The sequence below is a fragment of the Kogia breviceps genome, chromosome 5 (genome assembly GCF_026419965.1).
Source record: "Kogia breviceps isolate mKogBre1 chromosome 5, mKogBre1 haplotype 1, whole genome shotgun sequence".
In the NCBI taxonomy this organism is placed as follows: domain Eukaryota; kingdom Metazoa; phylum Chordata; class Mammalia; order Artiodactyla; family Physeteridae; genus Kogia; species Kogia breviceps.
Genome location: NC_081314.1, coordinates 136,991,922 through 137,013,567, shown reverse-complemented (window position 1 = coordinate 137,013,567; position 21,646 = coordinate 136,991,922). Strand labels below are relative to the sequence as shown.

Genomic DNA, 21,646 nt, shown 5'->3' with positions numbered 1-21,646 from the left:
CTTTCTATTGGTTTCCTCCGGCGACTTCTAGAGTTCCCAAAGTCATCAGTGAGTCAGGTCAAGGTTAACTGGTCCTTTGTTGTTGAAAATAAAGTAATTGAGATTGTGCCCCCGTACCATCAGAGACTTTGCAAGCACTCTGTAAGGCACTTCCTCTTTCCCGAAGAGGATGGGGACAGAAGACAACACCCTTATATTCAAGCATATACGGTAATTCCCAGCCTCTTGCACAGACTCAGAAAAACAGTGTGCCAGCAATAGCCCAAACTGTGATTCTGTGAAAACTGATTATAAAGCAGCAGCATTATTTTAATCTAAAGGAGAGCCACAGTTTGTTTCCAGCAAAATGAAACCTCTTTCCCTGGGAAGCATGGAAGCCACACTAAGGCATTAAAGGAGAAATTTGATTCAGAACAAATACTATAAAGAAAAACAGCTTAAAGAGGTGAGGTAAAAGAATGCAATTGTCAAGAATAGTAAGACTGAGCTGGATAATTCTGGGGCCACAAAAGCCCAGAGAACAACCACAGTGATTAGAAGAATGATATAAATAGAAGGCTAAAATTAAGAGAAAAATGTAGAAGAAAAAAAAAAAGCCCACTTTTTAAAATCGGGAAAATGTCATAAAACCAGGGGAGAAAGCATTAAAATGTAATTATTAGGCAAAATGCGAAAAATGAAATCAGTTTTTCTTTTCACCCATTGCATCTCATAGCCACCCACCCCAACCCCTAGGAAAAATGCTCAGAACAAATCTGGTTAATGGGTTGTTTACCCATAGCCTTTTGTCAAGGTTTCTAAAGGATTTCAGCAATAACCAATCTAACTGCCTCCATGACTAGTTAATGGAAAGGTAGCTACATCAGTCTCTGCCCAGATCAATGTACTTAGTCTACTCAAATGAAGGGAACATTCAACCTCTTTTGGCTTTATTTCCACCTCCTGCTTTGTCTTTGGAGATTTATCTAGAAACAGGAGAAGACGACTTTCCTTCTGACTCTTTAGGAAAAAAGGGTCTAAAATCGTATTTAAAAAAGTCGTTCCAGCCTAGGTATTTACCCAAACGCGTTGAAAACTTATGGACACGAATGTTTCCAGCAGCTTCATTCGTAATTGTCAAAACTTGGAAGCAACCAAGATATCCTTCAGTAGGTGAATGGGTAAACAAATTGGGGGACATCTCAGACAATGGAATATCATTCAGCCTCAAGAAGAAATGAGTTACCAAGTCATGGAGGAACCCCTAAATGCACGTTTTCAAATGAAAGAAAGTAGTCTGAACAGACTGCATACTGTATGATTCCAAATTCTGGAAAAGACAAAACTATAGACAGAGAAAAAAATCACTGGTTGCCAGAGGTTGCAGGAGGAGGGCTAGAATGAGTAGGCGGAACACATTTTTTTAGGGTGGTAAAATTATTCTGTCCGCTATAATGGTGGCTACATGACATCACGCATTTGTCAAAACCCATAGAATGTATAACACAAAGAGTATCCTGAGTAATGTACTACGTACCCTAATGAGCCCTAATGTAAACTGTGGATGTTAGTGAATAACAATGTATCAGTATTGGTTCGCCAATTGTAACCGATGTCCTACACTATCCTAAGATACTAATACCAGGGAAAACAATGTAGAAGGGAGGTGGGAAGTCTGCAGTTCTGCACAATTTTTCTGTAAACCTAAAACTGCTTTTAAAAATAAAATCTATTAATTTTTTAAGTAGCTCTTGGATATTTTCCCCCTTCCTAAGAGATCAGTACCAGGAATGCTACGGCTCCCACCAAGTACCTCATTCAGGATGTTCACTGTGGAGCATCCGGACCGTCTGAAGTTAATTATGAATCCACTCGGCACAGTTGGGCCACTCAGACCCTCTGCCCAGCTACTCAACATATGACCCAAAAGGCCAAAAAATCAAAGATAACTACATGCGTAATAAAAGAAGGATGAATTTATTCACAAGGTTTTAGTGTTAGTGTATCACAGTGTACCTTAAATATAACACACACACACACACACACACACACACACACACACACACACACACACACATATACACTGGCAGGCCTCTATAATCCAGAAAACCTCCCCATGGTCCATGTGATAAGCATGGTTTTTAGCTCCATCCCGAAAGCAAAATATTTGTCTGTGTTAAGTGGCAGATCTGTCAGATGGGAAGGAAGGTTCTGACAGTTGACTGGTTTGCACTGGAGGATGGGGCAATGCTCAATTTCATATTTATGGTCCTGGATCGGATTAACCACTTTGTGGAGACGAGAGAGAAGTGGAGGGCTCTTCCTCCCGTCCTGCAGTGTGAGAAGCTCCTCTCTGTGGCTGGCAGACTTGAGGTGCTGTGAACTTGTAACTGAAAGCCAAAGGGAAGGAAAGAAAATGGTCCCCGCATGGAGAGGAAACAGCTTTTCCTTGGCCAAAGGGGCTTCCAAGAGGAGTCAGGGCAAGCAGGAAAGGGGATGGAGCACGTGTGGAGGATCCACTGACTAGGACAGCGCTGGGGACAGGAGTGGCAATGGTGTGTCTTAGGAACACATGAAAGTAGCCAGTGAAGTGGCCTCTGGCAAAGCATGAGGGAGCCGAGCCCAGAGTGCAGGCTCACAGGCTTCTGGACCCATCTCTAGTTAACTGGGCAGTTCCAGGAAAAATGCCCAGTGGGACTCATCCTGGAGGCCCTCGGCAGACCAAACACTGGGTCCCCGTTCCCTACAGCGTTTGGGGGTGGGTAGGCATCTTTCCAGAGGCTGAGAGAAGGCCCAAGGGGACAGCCCTAATCACCAGCCCTTTGTTCTAGGTTATTTCAAAAGAACAAGCTCCAACAGGCCGCAACTAATCATTAAAGGTTCACCCACAGGCTACCAAGCACCCCTCCCCCTCCCCACCCCCCCAGAGGTTCCTTGCATTTCTTTAAAGATGATAATCTCTCAGATTTGGACACTGGCCACAGGGAACTCTGCCCTCCCAGGCTGAGGGGTGGAGGGGAGGACGCTGTTGCCATAACAAGCACAGGGCCCCGGGGCCCCGGGGGAGGTGGGGAGCAGCGGGTGCCAGGACGCCACAGAGCGGAGGCCCGGGTGGGAATGCACGTGTGCCTGCTTGTGGGGAAAGCACACATCCGTGTATGGGTACCTGTATGAGACTGCCTGTGTCTGAATGTGTGTTGCACGCACACCCGCGTGTGTGCGTGTGTCTGTGTGCACTTGCACAGACACGCTTCCAGAATCCTGGGATAGGAATGAAGGAAGAGTTTTTCCCCTGGGTCTCACCTGGCCAGGCAGTGAAGCTCGGAAGGTCAGGCCTCTAACAAACCCCCCCGGCCTAAACTGAGGGGCAGGAAACTCGAGAGCCTCCAGGGGCCACTCAGGGCTGAGACCCAAGATGAAAGTGAGGAATTGAGGGGCATACAATGGAGGTTGCCAGGCTTCCAGGGAAGGGAGAAGAGGACAAAGGGAGACGTGGGGTTGCTGGGTAAGAGCTGGGGAAGGCCCAGGGTGGAGGGGCTGAGCAAGGCCTGGTCCAACACAGCAGCCTGGGGAGGGAAGGAGACGGGCTCTGGAGGCTGGGTCTCGCTAACTGACCCGCTGGGCCGCCCTGGGCAAGTTCCTTAACCTCTCTGAGCTTCTGATTCTTCTTTGGAAAATGGCGTCATGAGAAGGGCCACCTGGCGGGGCCATTCACAGAGGAAATGAGAAAACGGGCCACTCCCAGCTGAGCAACCACTAATAGGTAAGAGGTGAGAGGCTGGTGTGGCCAGGGGAGGATATGAAGTTAAAGGTTCTAAGACAAAGTGAAGGGGGAGACTCCAGGAAAGAGTTAAGCGGCTCTCTTGGTGATAAGCAAACAGTACTGGGGGGGCACGAGCCCTCGAAGGAAAGGTCAGAGAGAAGGGGCCCGGGCAGGAGGTGGGGAGCCTGGACCAGACCCACAGAGGATTAGGTCTGGGGGAGAATACTGTACCTGTGGAGATGGCCACAAGATGGATGTCAGTCCTAAGCTAAGAATAAAGCATTCAAGAAAAGCACATAACTCCCCAAGGCAATAAGCATTTTGCCGTGAACAAGAGGTGTTTCTGGTTTTGTTTTCGTGTTTGATTAGGTTTTATCTTCAGAAGCACTGTATTAAAACCAAGTGATTTTTTAATCTTTGATTTATTTACAAGTTGGGCATACGAACAATTTGTTAAGCATGTACCTGAGTTATTTATTCAAAATGAAACCTTTATTGAGTTCCTACAATGCTCTGGAAACAAATTCTGCTTATAAAATGAAAGAGCTGGTCATTCACTAAAAAGATGCCACTCTACAGATTGTGACCTGAAAAATAAACAAATCGGTTATGAAGTCAATGAAGAAACTCCCTTAAAATTCCAGGGAGAATATGGAATATTCCAGAAAGAACATGAAGGGGGTGACCAAAAGCTTCCATCCCAGTGCTAACTCTGACAGTAACTGTATCCCTTCAGTTTCCCTTCGTTTATCCTACAAAGTCTCTCTGTGTGAGTACTGGGCTGGGTGCTGGGCTATATGGTGGCCTTTGCAGAAGACAGATGGCAAACAGACAGTCATCTTGTGAAAAGTGTTTGGAAATCCAAGTAGAAGGTGCCGGGGAATCTATGACCAGGGGTCCTAGCCTGGAGGGCATCCTGGAGGACATGAGCTTCCTAGCTGGGACCCGAAGGGTGAATACGATTCATCCAAAGATTGCAAGGGCAGTACAAGCAGAGAACAGCTGTGAAGGCTTGAGCACACAGAACTCAGCCTCTGTGGATAAAATGAATGAGGTGGACTCGGTAGTAGTTATGGCAAACACGTACGCAGTACTTCCTAAGGGTCTCGGTGTTAAGCACTTTACATGAACTGACTCATTTAATCCTCACAACAACAGCATGAAGTGGATAATCCCTTATACCTATTGTGTAGCTCTGGAAAGCGAGGCAAAAAAGCCTAAGTGATTTGCCCAGTGCAGCTTTTTTTTTTTTCCTCATAAATTTATATATTATTTATTATTTTTGGCTGCATTGGGTCTTCGTTGCTGCACCTGGGCTTTTCTCTAGTTGCGGCGAGCAGGGGCTACTCTTCGTTGTGGCGCGCGGGCTTCTCATTGCGGTGGCTTCTCTTGTTGCGGAGCATGGGCTCTAGGCACGCGGGCTTCAGTAGTTGTGGCTCATGGGCTTCAGTAGTTGTGGCACGTGGGTTCAGTAGTCGTGGCTCACAGGCTCTAGAGCACAGGCTCAAATAGTTGTGGCGCATGGGCTTAGTTGCTCCGCGGCATGTGGGATCTTCCCAGACCGGGGCACGAACCCGCGTCCCCTGCATTGGCAGGCGGATTCTCAACCACTGCGCCACCAGGGAAGCCCAGCAACAGTGCAGCTTTTAAGTGGTAGACCCCGCACGTGGACGCAGGCGGTCTGGCTTTAAAATCCACACGGCCAACCACCGAGCCTCCCAGTCCACAAAGTTGTCACGTTTTTTGAAACTCAATTAGACAAGAAACCTCTGATCTATATAACCAGCACCTCCAGATATGTGCTCAGGCCCTGGTATCTCCAACAGACCCCGATGCGAGCAGAAGTCACCCCCTTCTCGTCTGCCTTGCCCTGTCTCCCCTCTCCAAGGGAACTTAAAAGTTAGAACAACTTCTTAAAACCCCCCCACCGGTACAGGAGGGGCTTGCTTCTTGTCAGGCCCATGAGAACAAAGAAGCGTCCCCTCTCTTGCCTCCCAGTCCTCCCAAGTGCAGAAAGTCCTTCCCCAATACTGATGAGTGAATAAGGACACGGCTCTGGGAGCAGCCGTGTTGACACACAGGCTCCCATTCACTTTGATTGTCTGTGTCTCTCTCCCGGTCCTCGGGCCCCTATGGCTTGTCTCTTCCTGCTTAGGGGATGGCGGTACTGTGTTACCCAGGTATGCTTCGTCTGTACAGTTTGATTGGACTTTGTTATTTTGAATGAACAGAGGAATCTCAAAGTAGCCTCTTGGCAGAATCAGTATTCTTGATGATGGATGTGAAGAGTCAACGCTCTTTTTTTTTTTTTTTTTTTTTTTTTTTGCGGTACGCGGGCCTCTCACTGTTGTGGCCTCTCCCGTTGCGGAGCACAAGCTCTGGACGCGCAGGCTCAGCGGCCATGGCTCACGGGCTTAGTTGCTCCGCGGCATGTGGGATCTTCCCGGACCAGGGCACGAACCCGTGTCTCCTGCATCGGCAGGCGGATTCTCAACCACTGCGCCACCAGGGAAGCCCTCAACGCTCTTTTTGCAATAGGAAAATCATCAGATTTTGGCACCCTGCTGGGTGAGCCCGGAAGAGAAAATGGAAAAAAAAGAAAAAAAAAAACAAAAACCCTCATTAGATTTTTAACCGAAAGCATCTCGGGCAATCCTCAAATGGTGTAATGAAGAAGTTAAGACCATATTCTAACTTTGCAAAAGTGAACAACATTCTGTTCTAGAAGACACAGAAGCTACGGCAGGTCCAGTTTTAAATGAAGTTCTCTGCCAGCTAAGGAAATCTGCTTTATAGACCTTTAGTTTCCTTTCTTCCCTTCTACATGTAATAGTTACAAGATGTTTAAAGATTTGCTTCCTTTAAATGACATTTAAATAGTTCTGGAGAGATAATTAAATATTTAGATTTAATTTCACAGGAAATGAGGGCTCTGCTAGGTATTAAGTTGATGATCACATGACGATATAGTACCAGCCTCATCAGGAACTGTGCTTTTTTTTTTTTTTTTTTTTGCGGTACGCGGGCCTCTCACTGTTGTGGCCTCTCCCGTTGCGGAGCACAGGCTCCGGACGCGCAGGCCTAGCGGCCATGGCTCACGGGCTTAGTTGCTCCGCGGCATGTGGGATCTTCCCGGACCAGGGCACAAACCCGTGTCTCCTGCATCGGCAGGCGGATTCTCAACCACTGCGCCACCAGGGAAGCCCGGAACTGTGCTTTTTAAAGCATCCTCTAACACATAACCAAAAGCCCTTTAAATCATATAATGTAGCCACCAAAATTCATCCTAAAAGGTCTTTTGGATGATCCGATCTGTTTGCTCAGAACTCTTCCCGCTAGGGACTCCGGGACATCTCTGAAATGCTATCTAAACTCTCTTACTCATTTGAAAAATCTAACCTCAGAATAATTTATGAAATTCACTCCACCTCCATAGCATAAAGGAGAAGATTCTCCACCACTGAAAAAGGTGACAGCATATAGGATACCAGCCAGATTACAGCTGCTAAAAATGAGACGTAGGTAGAACCTTTCAAAATCAAGACATTCCAGGTACAGCCACCCATGAATATTTTCTAAACAAACATTTTCCTGTGCTGTCTCAGCCACCTAATCACCCATGCCCATGTGTGCATAGGTGACACTCATTAACATGATTTCTACAGAAGAAAATAAAGAACTCCTCCGTAACAACACCTGTATTTCCAATCTTCCCTAACTTTAAAAGATCTGAGCCTTTGCCACTATTGGCTGATGAATATATTTCCAGGGAGGGGGGAAGAAGTAGAACGCTGGAGATCAGAGAAAAAGCACACCGTCTTTGCTATCAAAACATTATTAAATTCATTCCTTTGACATTCTGACAGTAATTGCACTGAGAGGGACTGGATTTTGTTAAAATTACTTTAAAAGGGTTGTTGAGAATCTCCTGCGTGAGGGACCAGCGAGCAATGCACTGCCTTTGCTGGCTTTCCCTTCGTCGCCCTCAAAGCTCCAAGCTCAGTGCACATCTGATTTTTGACAGCACGAAACCCTTGTACTAACACCTTGAGGCTCTTGGAAACCTCTTCCCCGGGTTCTGTTTTCCGCCATGACCTGCCGAGTGGGTAACCCAAGCTGATTCATTCGTGAGGTTTCTGCCTTTGTCATCTTAATCACCAAAGACAGAATCAGGAGCACCTACGATCATCATTTTCCTAATAACGGCAGAGCTCTGACACGGCAGGTTACACAAGGGTATTGTTGGAAAGAGCCAAAAATAGGGTTATTCACTTAAAATTTCTGAATGTTCCCTTCCTTGCTGATCGAAACTCAAAGAGTTCTAATGAATCGTGATTTCGTGACAATGTGTGTGACTAAAAATATGTACAAGGAGAGGTTTTCTTACCTTAGTGGGAAAATGATGTGCCTGAATGGGGCCTGGCCAGGGCTGGCTCCTTCCCCCAAGTGGCACCCCTCTGCCCCTGAGCCCGGGACCTCCCCACCGTGTCCCAGATTCAGGTACACAAGGTAGAGCATCCCCCAGTGCCAACACCATTGGTAAAGTTAAGCGAAAGAAGCCACTCGTAAAAGACCATATATTGTTTCCATTTATATGAAGAGTCCAGAATAGGCAAGTTCATAGAGACAGAAAGCAGATTAGTGGTTATTACCAGGGGCCGCTGGGAGGGCTGGGAATGGGGCGGGGGGGGGTGACTGCCAACGGGTACAGGGTTTCTTGTTTGGGGTGATGGAAATATTACAAAATTAGACAGTGGTGATAGTTGCACAACTCTGTGAATATACTGAACATGACTGAATTGTACACTTTAAAATGGTGACTTTTATGGTATGTGAGTTGTATCTCAATACAGACAATTTTAAACGTATGTGTGTGCATATATATATATAATTCTTTGATCTTGCTTTTGTAAATGAGAATCAAACATGAGCCCTAATTTTTCTCAACAACCCAGAGTAATTATGAATTATAACTCCACGAAGGAAGAACTATGCATTTATTGGTGAAGTCAACACTTTCTTGGGAGGGGAAGAGGGCACTCTCATTTTTTTATTTTATTGTATCGTATTGACCTTCTTTTTAGTCCAGCACTAAAAAGTCAGCAGCCACCACCAACGGCAACACTGCTAAGAATCCTGTTTCTGCTCAGTTTGCTTGCAAAGCTCCTCCTCAGGAAGGAACAGGCTGTTTAAAAAGAAAAGTTTGATTTTCATAATTATTTGCAAGGTTGGTTTGGCTTATGGAGAACATACCTAACTTTCAAGGGCAAGTTCACACTTCACGTGGTGATTCCATTCCATTGAATGAAACAGCTATTAAGCAACTACCCTATGTAAAGCAAATACAATGAAAGCACCATCACTTGCTGAAAAACAATCTCACGCCACCTTAACGTTGATGCCTCTTTCAGGCACCCGAGCAACTGTTCTCATTACTTTGCAAATAATAATAATAAGAGCCGCCAACACTAAACATGCCCCTTACTATGTACCAAACGCTGTTCCAAGCTCTTTCCGTATATATATAGTTTTTCTTTCTTTCTTTCTTTTTTTTTTTGGCCATGCCGTGCGGCATGCAGGATCTAGTTCCCCGACCAGGGATCGAACCCAGGCCCCCCTCCATTGGGAGCGTGGAGTTTCAACCACCGGACCACCAGGGAAGTCCCTCTTTCTGTATATTAACTCATTTCCCCTTATACCAACCACGAGATAAGTCTCATGAATATTCCCATTTTACAGAAGAAGAAACTGAGGTTCAGAGAGGTTAACGAACTAGCCCAGGGGCACACAGCAATGAAAGGAGAGAGCCAGGATGCAAACCCAGGCAACTCTGGCTTCAAACACTATTCTTGTAACCCCATGTTAGCATTAACCCGACTCACAAAACAAGTCCATGAAACGAAACTGCAGAAGAATTGTCACACATGCTGCAAGGGTTCAACCTTGCCCGGAGCACGCCGAAGAACGGTGCCATCCATTCGGCACAGAACGGGCAGTCAGCATCATGGCGGGGCCCTTACCTGTGGACCACCCCGGCCCGGTGCAGGTGCTCCACCGCCGAGATGAGCTGCCTGATGTACCTGCGGGCTTCGGATTCCTCCAGCCGCTTCTTCTCATATATCTTGTGCATCAAGTTGCCCCCAGGACACAGCTCCATGACCAGGTAGTAGCTGTTTTCTGTCTCTAAGATATCAAGGAGCTGGGTAATGTTAGGGTGACGGATCATCTGCTGGATCTGTCCCTCTCGCCGAAGGTTTTTGGTGACATAGGTGTCTTTTTTGGCTCTCTTCTTGTCGATGACTTTTATGGCCACCTAAGGAGACACCAAGAATATGGCTGTTGTCAGACACTGCAGGCAAAGTTTATTCCCTGACTCTTCACAAAACCTTAGGAAAATACATAGCTGCTCGTCTGCACCAGGAGAAAAACTTTATCTGAAATAGCATCAAGGGAGAAAAAGAAAGATGTAACATCAGCAAAGATCAGAAGATTCAATTATGAAGGAAGAGAATGAAATTTACTCAAGCAAACTCAAACGGTGGTCCGGAAGCCTCCGCGAAGAGTCAGCGTTGAACTTGGTTCTCCGCAGGGTGAAACGCCAAGTTCCCCTCCAGCAAAGGGCCCCTCCCCGCTCCGCCTCCGGCCTCGTCCCCATCCCTCCAAGTTGGGTCCCCCCACGACTCCATTTCTGAAACGGCCAAATCCGCCCCATCTTCAGTTCTAGGGCGTGTTCAGGGAGCTGGGGCATGCAATGCTCGGTAATGTGGCACCCCTGCCCTTCCTCCCCACCCTGTCTCTGCCCTGTACCAGGACCTCAGGCCAGGCCACCTCTGTCCAATGGTTACCTCTTTCCCTGTGAATCACCGTACACGTTGTCTCTTGGCCCCAAGTCCAGAGAGCTATCTCAACTGCCCGCTCCTCCTGGGTCACTTCCCCCACAACCAACATGTCACATGTGTGGCCCCTCCAGCTTTGTATAAAGGGAGGGAAGGGGGGAGGGAGGGACAGGGGAATGGGAGGAACGATGGCATGAGGGAGGGGAAGGGAAGGCTGTCCCTTCTGCCCAAGTCTGCACCCTTCCCCCCAAGTCTGCACCCTTCCCCACGTTCCCTTCCTTCAATGGCTGTCACCAATCCACTCACCTGGCCTTAAAACACACCACCGTTTGGCCCTCTTCTTTCCTTACTATGTCTTCGCTCCTCTCTAATGTGACCAGCCAGTGACATTATGCCGATGTCTTCTGCTAACTGCCTTCCTCACTTTTCCTTCCTCTCTGTTCCCATGCCACGTGTCGGGTTCATTTAGGACCTTGCTTCGCAGCACCCAGACCCATTGTCTCTACGTGAGACTCCAGCAACCTAAGGGACCTTCTCATACGAGGCTACCAAGCCACTGGGCTGCAGGACAAAAACAGTGGACCTTCCATTTCTATTTATTTCCTTTTTTGTAATTATATTTTTTCACGGCTTCATAATGCACTCAATGTGCAGAGGTGTGATATAGATCAATCAGCAAATGATAGATACATAGATCGATAGATACATGTTTGCAGCAAGGGGCTCAAACGTTATTTTCTTGACAGGAGTTTGTAATAAAATAAAATAAAAGTCTATCCACCACTAGCCTGGACGATGACATCACACCTCTTTTCCCTGATGCTCATCCTGGCCCCGTGAATTCACACGCGAGATCAGTGGGTCTGGAACTCTGATTTCCTGCTTAAAGCTCTTCGGCGGCTCCCTGCTGCCCACAGAGCAAGGTCCACAGCCTCAGCCCAGCCCTGAGGCTCCCTCCCCATCAGCCCCGCCACTGTCCAGCCCCAGTCCCCCAGGGCAGGTCTCCTCACTGCTACTCTCCAAGCTCGCACTCACAAGCCCACTTCACCCCTTCAAATCCGCCTGGTCCTGCAGACGCTAACTCCAGGCCCACCTCCCTTCCAGGAAGTCTCTTCAACCCTCCTTCCTTACGCTCCCGCTACACCCACTGTCTGCGATACCATTTAAGGCTCCCACCCCTCCCTTAAAACAGGGACGGCTCCCCCCTCACCACACATAGCACTTTATAAACAATGAGTGACCAACAGGTCACTAACTGAGCAAATCAGTGCACCTTTTTTACTTTTAACCATTCAGGCAAAAATAGCTGTAACAGCTTAATCTATTATCTCTTCTGGGGAACAGTTTTTAAAATTTTTTTTTTAATTGTGATATAATTGACCTATAACACTGTATTAGTTTTAGGTGTACAACATAAGGATTTGGTATATGTATATATTGGGAAATGGTCACCACAGTAAGTTTAGTTAACATCCATCACCACAGTTACAAATGTGTGTGTGTGTGTGTGTGTGTGTGTGTGATGAGAACCATCAAAATCTTCAGTATTAGCACCTTTCAAATATACAATCCAGTATTGTTAACTGCAGTCACCAGGCTGCACATTACATCCCCAGGACTTATAACCAGAAGTGTGTATCTTTGGACCACCTTCACCCATATTAACGGAGGTTTTCAGGCCCTTAAACCAAAGACATGACTAAGAGGGCACAATCAGCCAATGGACGAGACAAGCTGGGGGCCTGTACTGTCCCTGGGCCATGAGAGGCTGGTGCTGTGAGCCCAGAGAAGTGGGCTGTAGTTTGGCCTACGAGTCCAGTATATATGAAACTAAAAGCTTTAAAAACCGTACTCATTTGTGTGTATATATGTATAACACATACCTATACACATACATATATTTGTATGTATATATCTCCATCATCTCCTGGAGGAGGAGAGAAAGAGGAATGCTGGAAAGTACAATTAGATTCTGTCTTTGCTCGAGTCTATGTTGCAATGTTTTAAAAATTACACCCTTTGGCAGTGAAATTCTCAAATGTACTCTGAATAAACAGCAGTCTGAAAACCCAGCAGTAAAATGATCTGCCTTTCTTAACAGAGCACACAAGTATTATTAGGATAATTTATTTAGCTCTTTAATTGCCTGGAGTAGGTTATATAATGGCCACCCAAAGACATTAAGGCCCCATCTGTGGACCATGGGAAAGTGACCTTATTTGGAAAAAGTGAAGGATGTTGAGATGAGATTAACCTAGATTATCTGGGTGGGCCCTACACGTCATCACAAGTGTCCTTATAAAATAGAGGCAGTGGGAGATTTCACACAAATACACAGAGAAGTGGCAAGTGGGGCAGAGCCGGCAGGGATGAGCCACAAGCCAAGGAATAGTGCAGCCACCGGAAGCTGCGAGAGGCAAAGGACAGATCCCCCTGGAGCCGTCAGAGGGAACACGGCCCTGTCGACACCTTGATTTTGGCCCAATGGAATCGATTTTGGACTTCTGGCCTCCAGAACTGTGAGAGAATGAATTTCTGCTGTTCTAAGCCACCAAGTTTGTGATAATGCATTACAGCAGGAAACTAACACACCAGGTGTCTCTGTTCCACCATCATTTGACATCTTGGTTCCCAAGTTCTACTGAGTCTGAGAGTCCCTCAGTGAAAACCCTGAACCCTCAGGCAGCCTCACCTGGAGAAGGTTTCCTATAAAGCCCCCTCTCTATTTTTAAACACCCTTACTTGTAAGAGACCTTAAACTTATAAGCTCTGCGTTGATAATACTGAAAATGGAATCCGTTCTTGATTACACAAAACCATTTAATCAACTTCATCTGTAACAACTGAAAAGGGAAAAACTGAATTGGAAGCTAAGGAAAAGGCAGTGATCAATGCTCAGCAAACAGAGGCATCTAATTGAATTTGACAGTAATCAGAGATTTACAGGCACTAATTCTACCGGGGGGGGGGGGGGGGGGGGAGCCCAGTGGGGTGATGGGTCTAGCTGAAAAGATAAACTGCTTTAGTCAGGAGAGTTTTAAAGAGTAAAATTAAATCTGCACAGACTCACTGAGGCCCCAAGTCCCAGGACCGCACTGGAACTCCCAAGCTGGTCCTCGAGTGTGGGAGGGAGGGGAGGGGAGGGTGTCAGGGGAGTTTCTGAGTTGTATCCTGAGCCCATTGGGACAGGAACTGTGAAAGGGCAATAAAACGAAGACTCCAACCCTTCGACAGATCCAAGCTGCAAAGCCCCCTGAAATATTACAGAGGAAGCCGTTTTCAAAGATTGCCCCCATATTTCCGAGTAAGTAGCAAAGTCTTAGGGCGCTAGGAACTTACCAGAGAGAGATTAACACAGCGCCAGAGATTAACACAGCTGAAACTGATCACTCATCAACTTCTTATCGAGAAGTTGCACTTCTGTGACTTCCCTGGTGGCGCAGTGGTTAAGAATCCGCCTGCCGATGCTAGGGGATACGGGTTCGAGCCCTGGTCCGGGAAGATCCCACACGCCGCGGAGCAACTAAGCCCGTGTACCGCAACTACTGAGCCTGCGCTCTAGAGCCCGTGAGCCACAGCTACTGAGCCCACGTGCCACAGCTACTGAAGCCCGCGTGCCTAGAGCCCGTGCTCCGCAGCAAGAGAAGCCACCGCAGTGAGAAACCGGAGCACAGCAATGAAGAGAAGCCCCGGCTCGCCGCAACCGGAGAAAGCCCGCGCGCAGCAACGAAGACCAAACGCCACCAAAGACAAGAAGTTGCGCTTCTCACAATATGGCAACTCCCACCCCACCCCACCGCCTAGGCTCCCGCCAAAAAAATACCTATCAGTGATGGATAAAATCAGCAAACTTTTAAATAACTAAGCTCACACGAAAGAAAAGGAAATCCTCCAAGGCCAAGAAAAAAAAAAAAAAAAAAGGGTGAGTAGATCTAAGATGAGGAGAGGGCAGCTATGGGGTAGTGAAACAGAAGATACAGGAAAGAAGGGGTGACTGCAAGGAAGGATCCTGAGGAAGGAGGAAAGGAAGAGGTGGCAGAGGGCTCTGCAGGGATGGGAAGCACGGCTCCCTCCCACACAGGAAGGAGGAGGGACCGAAGCATGTGAATCCCAGTTCTCCAGGAGAGGCGCCAGCTGCAGAAAGGTATTCATGCTTAATGGCCCCTGTGACGTGTTAGGAGAAAAATTCCAACATAGAATTGTACCTAGAACGCGGGGTGCATAAAAGCACCACGGCTGCAGTCACGGCACGCACTCCCACAAACCAATTGGTACCTAAGATACCGTTCGTAAAGCACGCAGTACAATGTCTGGCACATAGTAAGAGCTCCCTAAATTGACATTCTTATTATCATTATCATTTTACTTTCACTGAGGCAACCTGTAGAGGGTGAAAAGCATTTAAGCTTAGTGCAGCCAAGAAAAAAAAATGTGCATTTCCTTGACCTGTCGCTTTAGCATTATTTCAAAAAAGAAAAAGGAGACTGAACCTCATTTCAGTGTTTCGAACTCTCTGGAATAGAGTTGCTTTTAAATCCCAAGGAGGAGGTTTAATATCAGTCTAGTCTCTCATCTTCTTTAAATATTGACTTAGTTGAGACTGTCTACGTAGGATCAGAGTTAACAGGATTTAAAATTCATCCCTTCATCCTGGATCACCGTTCACTGCCTTTAAAATGCACTCCTCTGGGGGCTTCCCTGGTGGCGCAGTGGTTGAGAATCCGCCTGCCGATGCAGGGCACACGGGTTCGTGCCCCGGTCCGGGAAGATCCCACGTGCCGCGGAGCGGCTGGGCCCGTGAGCCACGGCCGCTGAGCCTGCGCGTCCGGAGCCTGTGCTCCGCAATGGGAGAGGCCGCAACAGTGAGAGGCCCACGTACCACACACACAAAAAAAAACAAAAACGCACTCCTCTGAAACACATCGAGGACTGTTCACATATCCAATCTCCAAAATGAAAAGGCAGATGCAAAATGGATGGATCTTCCATACAACGGAGAGGGAGGGAAACACTGGTCAAAGAAACTGCTCTTTAATATCACAGAAATATACATATATATATGTTTTACCCATTATACGATGTATGCTGTGTAAGTTCAGCCTTTCTTTAATTAAAGCAATTTTATACCATGATGTTTTAAATAATCAGAATGCACAGAGAATAGGAGGCTCTCATCAGCAGGATTTTCTTTTTACATGGAAATCAGCCAAAAAGAGCTTCCTTTCCAGAACATGTTGGTTTCTTAATAAATACTGTATGTTAAACTCAAGTGAATCTTTTCTTCTTCAGCAAACATTTATTAACCACCTAAAATATACTTGACACTGTTCTACATGCCAAGCGTACACCATGAGAGAGATACGGATCTTCAGGCCCATTTGTGGCCATAATTCAGATTTTTTTATAGTGGTTTAAGATGACCATCTGTCATGGGCTGAACTGTCTCCGCCCACACATCCCGCCCCCAAATTCACAAGTTGAGGCCTTAACCCCTAATGTAACTATATTTGGAGACAGGGCTTTTAGGAGGTAAAAAGGTTAAATGAGGTCATAAGGGTGGGGACCTAATCTAATAGGATTGGTGTCCATATGAGAAAAGGAAGAGATACCAGAGATCTCTCTCTCCACACATGCACAGAGGAAAGGCCATGTGAGGACACAGCAAGAGGACGGCCATCTACAAACCAAGGAGAGGAGCCTCACTAGGAAGTAACCCTACTGGCACCTTGATCCTGGACTTCCTGCCTCCGCCACTGTGAGAAAATAAACGTCTGTCACTTAAGCCATCCAGGCTGTGGTCTTTTGTTAGGGCCACCCTAGCAGACTAATGGATGTACAATCCTACCAGGCAGAAGAGTGCAACTGTAAGAACCAAGGGCTAGCGTCCATTCTCCAAGGACTGGGGTCCGATCTGATAGTTCCTTTCCTGCTCTCCCCCAGTTTTCCACGCCCGGGCAGTTCGGAGGGTGGACCAGCACAGCAGCCAGTCTTACAGATTCCAAGGTTGGGTGCCTTGACTCCAAAGCCTGCCTCTGCCACCTGGTAGCTTGGACCTTGGTTTCCTCGCTGTTATAAAAAACGGAGGGGGGATAATAGTGCCTACCTCGTGGGGATGCTGGGGAGATAAATGAGGAAACCCAGGAAGGACGGTGAGCGCCGGTAACATTTTTGGAAGCCCTCGGTTAAGGGTCCACTGTCAGGATTTGCACGTTTCGTGCAGGAAGAGAAGCCAGGAAGCCCCTGCCCCTCAGCTTCCATCCCCGTCACTCCCTGTGGTCCTCAGCAGGGTCCCCGGTGCCTCCCGACCACCCAGTCCTCAAGGCCACTCTCCCTGCTTGTCTCCTGCTTTCCCTCCCAGCCCAGTCTCCCCAAGGTTCCGCCCCAGGCCCCGTCCTTCCTCCCATCCGGGATGTCCAGTCCGTCTCCTCCACTTCCAGGACCCCTACAACCGTCCGCATGCTGACCAGTCCCAACACCTACATCCTGCTTACACCTCTTCCCCGAGCTCTGACGGCCCTGTGGACACCTCCCATTTGGATGGTCCACTGGCTCTCCAAACCCATCACTCCCCCCTGGTCCTCCCTGGGGCTCCCCAGCTCAGCCTGAAGCACCTCCCTCCACAGGTGTCCTTGCACCCCAACTGTGCGTCCTCCCCCACCCCCCGCACCCCTAGTCCCCCACCTAATTGATCACCAGGGCCTGTCACCTCCACCGCCTAAGATCTCCCCACCCCCTCTCTTCCCCCGTTCCATCCGCTGCCTGCTGCACCACCGTCCTCCCCCACCCCCACCCCCACCACTGCCTGAAATTCCCTCCCACACAGGGCTGTCTCGGTCAGGCCAACTCCCAACTCCCAGTCCTCTCTCCGGCCTCAGCTTACTGTTTGCTTCTCCATCCCAGACTGGCTCCGGGCCACCCTGCAATTCCCCAGCTGTCACACCCATCACACACACTCTGAACGGTGTGGGACACCTCCACTGTCACTTCCAGGAAGGCAGGACTTGCCCGGCCTCCTCACTTTTGAGTTCCTGGCTCCCACACTGTGCTTGGCTCATTGAGGACAAGTACGTGAGAGAAAGAAAAAAAAAAAAAAAGAACAAAAGGTCCCAGCAGTCTGCTACAGCGGGTCAGGATGGTGAGCTGGGGCTCATCTCTACGCCTGCCTTGGGTAAGCTGGCCACTCGAGCCCTCCCCTTGCTAAGCTACAACACATGCAGACCAAAAGCCTTCCCTTCAACCATTAAAATTATAAAATGTGATGCCGGGTTTCCCTGGTGGCGCAGTGGTTGAGAGTCTGCCTGCCAATGCAGGCGACACGGGTTCGAGCCCCGGTCCGGGAAGATCCCCCTGGGCCCATGAACCATGGCCGCTGAGCCTGCGCCCCGCAACGGGGGAGGCCACAACAGTGAGAGGCCCACGTACCGCAAAAAAAAAAAAAAAAATGTGATGCCACCTGTGGAGCGGTTTCAGCTCGGGCGAGGTGGTGATGCGGAAACACACCCTTCCCCCTTTGAGAGATGTCACCTCGTCAGAGGCTTCCCCAACCGGCCTAATGAGAGCTGCACCCACGCCCTCCAAAGCAACACTCATATAATCCCCTTACTCTGGTTTTCCACTGGGCTCCAATAGGACATTCCTCCTTCACAGCATCACATTCTCCCAGATTTGGGGATCAGCCCTGCTGGATCCTTCTCACCCTTCTTCAAGCCTCATCCTTTTCGTAGAATACTCTTCCAGGGCCCCAATCCCCGTTGTCACTTCAAACAGTGCTCACCCTTCCACGGCCTGTGCCTAGAAGTGTCAGGAACAGAGAAGAAGCTCAAGAAACGTGTACTGGGCCAGTGACACAGCCAACAATTGTGCAGGTTAAGGAGAAGAGGAAGAGAGAAAGGGAAGGCGGGGGAGAGAGAAGACGGACGGATGGCTCCGGTCCTTCCCACTTACATGTGAGCTTTGTGGATTCCCGGATAGAAGCCGGACGATGTACACTAAATGCCCACGCTAGAAAATAGATTAGATGACAATGGAACAAACGGTATCCTTGGTGACCCTCTCTGGGTGAGCCAGGGCAGACCGAGGAATTCAGAATCCCTGCTAAGCTAAAGGCGGTGGATTACGGTGTCCTTGCTCAACACATGGGGCCTGGAGCTGCCCAGCCGTCCTGCTACAGAAAGCAGTTTCTTACTTCCTGAGAGTCTGCTTGAGAGCTGGGAGAAGTCACCGAGGAGAAGGGGTGCTGGAGAGGACACCCATGACCAGCGGTGAAATGTGCCATCTGGGGACCTGGTGTCCACCACAGAAGCTGCCTCATTCTTCCTCCTCGTGCCTGCTAAGTCCGTGCCACCCCAACATCTTATTCGGGCCTGTGCCCCTGCCATGTACCCTTTCTCCCTCCCCAACTTGTCTGAACCATCTGTCACCTTCTCTAGAACAGCTAATCTAGAGGGGCAGGAGAGCTCCCCCAAAGCAAGGACCACCCCAAAGCACCCAGAATCCCCATTTCTCCCAGAGAAAGAGCCAAAGTCTGGACAGAGCCTGGACGTGCATCTCCCACCCATCTCCTCTCATCCGTTCTGCTCACTTGCGGGCCTTCCTGTAGTTCCACGAATGTGACAGGTGTATTCCCGCCGTGGCCACACGCTCTCTCCCTCACCTCCAAGACTTGCCGTGATGTCACCGCTCACAGAGGCTCCCGTGACCCCCCTATTTACAGCCACACCTGGCACTCACCATCCCCTCAATCCAGTCTATTTTTCCCCAATCACCTCTTAAATCCTATAGAACTCATTGACGGAATGTGGAATCTGCCTGACCCATGGCAGCTCTAGAAGGGAAGAAACAGTTCTTGGTCTCCTTTGCTGTCATGTTTTCAGCATCCAGAATAGTCTCCGGCTCATAGAGACAACACTCAATAAATATTTCTTGAATGAATGAATGAATGCAAGTGCAGCTGGAAGCAAAAGATTCTATTCACTATATCAGAACCTGTTATGGACCAAATTGTGTCTCCCCTCAAATTCACATGTTAAAAGACCTAACCGGTAACGTGACTACTTGGAGATGGCTCTTTACAGAGGTAATTAAGGTTAAATGAGGCCATAAGGGTGGGGCCCTGATCCAATAAGACTGGTGTCCTTGTAAGAAGAGGAAGAGACATCAGGGAATCCACTCACAGAGACAAAAAGCCATGCAAGGACACAGCAAGAGGATGGCCATCTGGAAGCCGAGGAGAGAGGCCTCAAGAGAAATCTAACCTTGAGCTTGGACTTCCAGCCTCCCGAACTGTGAGACAATAAATTTGTGTTCAAGCTACCTAGCTGTGCTATTGTGTTAGGGCAGCCTGAGCAGACTAATACAGAATCTTCATGAAAGTTATCAGTAATGATAACTTGGCTTGCTCGGTAGATCTCATTACAACAGTAATATCTAGGTGACCATGCTGGCTGAAGTGAGTTGAGCAGGGGTGAGCTGGAGGGGACATAGCAAAAGCCACGAAGAAAACAGCAAGGGACTGAGGACTCTGAGGCTCTATCCCAAGCCTGAATTCGGTGTAAAAGGGCTGAAAACTGTGGTGATTAGCATGACCCAGTGGGCAGATTTGAAAATAAACGGGTTTCACGCCTTCTTCCCGTAGAAACAGTATATGTGTAAATGCACTGGAGTAGAGAGTGTGCCTGTGCGGAGGATACTTATTTAACAGAAAGCAGAAACTATCCTCTGCTGGCTTTGTAATTAATTTCAGGGTAGCTCCAATTCACAGAGAAATAATGCTGGGCAGCACACACAAATCGCTGTCTCTTATGAGGGCCCATTAATTGCTGCTATTTATGTCACAGAGCACACAACAGCTCTGACCCCTGGCTCCCCGCCGGCTGTCTTTGTGGAAAAGTTTCTTTCCCCAGTTTAAACAACAGGGCTCATTAGGGCTGATCTTGGTGATGAGAGCAGAGCCCAGTGCTGGGCAGATGTGAGCAGAAATCCAGCTCGCCGTGCAGGGCTGGGAGAGCCTCCCCCACCCACCCTGGGAAGTTCTGAAGCCACCATCACCGGGGTTCTCTGCGCCCCGACTCGATTCAGAAAGCAAATCACGTCCTGACACCCTAGAAACATCCTGTGGGTGGGAAACCAGAAACTAGTTCCTGCAAGGAGGAAAAATGCAAAGCACAGGACTTCCAGAGAGCTATGTAGACAGACCGGCTGCCCACAAAGGGCAGCAGTTGTGCAGTTGTCGGAATTCTTATCAAAAGCCCGCCTACTTGGTGAGAAGATGCATGCCTCACTTGTCGTCAGAATGTATTTATTATCCGCAAGGATAAAAGCAACCCCCAATTCCCTGCCCAGTTGGAATTCACCAAAGCTCAGGAATCCTAAGGGGAGATGAGGATTAAATGATGAATTAAAACAGGTAATGCTAGAATCATTTCTCCTTGGATTTGGAGAAAGGTCGAAAAGCCCCAGCTCAGTAACGGATTACAAGTTTTTTGAGACCATCCATGGGTAATTCATCTTGGTATTCCCCACAATGCCTGGCTCCGAAAGCACCAAATACATTAAATCGATAAATATATTGGTTACAAAACTGAATGTCCATCCGTCTCAAATACTCCGATCCCCCCAGCACCCTCTTCCTGCTCCAAGTCTCTTCTAACTCCGCCCCACTTTTTAATGACCCAGAATGTAACTCGGGGCCAAAATGGAGGAAGCCACAAATTACATCATCTAGAAGCAAATCGATCCGTGGAATCCAAAAGATAATGGGATGGTTAGGCTTGACTACCCCTCGCCAGCCATCACTGTCAACTGTCTGGGAACAGCAACTCCCGGCTGCCCGCGGGACACCCCACATGGACACCCGGCATCCAACCCTCCCATCACAACCTCTCCAAGATCATACCCGCCATGCTCCTCCTCTGAGTGAATCGCTCTCTGTGCTCCCCTCACGGAGGCCATCATCAGCCCCACCTATTGGCTGAGCACGTGACTCCCTCCCCCTCTCCCCCCAGTCCCCAATTCCCGTGGCAACCAGTCACCAAGTCTCTTCTGGAAGTTTCCTTCCTCGCCACCCCCA

General features: G+C 48.4%; 1 protein-coding gene across 1 annotated transcript in view; it reads right to left on the bottom strand.

The window, feature by feature from the left end:
• The window catches only part of HUNK (hormonally up-regulated Neu-associated kinase), a 110,678-nt gene that overhangs the window by 56,400 nt on the left and 32,632 nt on the right, over positions 1-21,646 (bottom strand). The window contains exon 2 of the mRNA XM_059065651.2: positions 9,763-10,055. Coding sequence (XP_058921634.1) covers positions 9,763-10,055 — 293 coding nt within the window. The remainder of the gene's footprint in view (positions 1-9,762; positions 10,056-21,646) is intronic.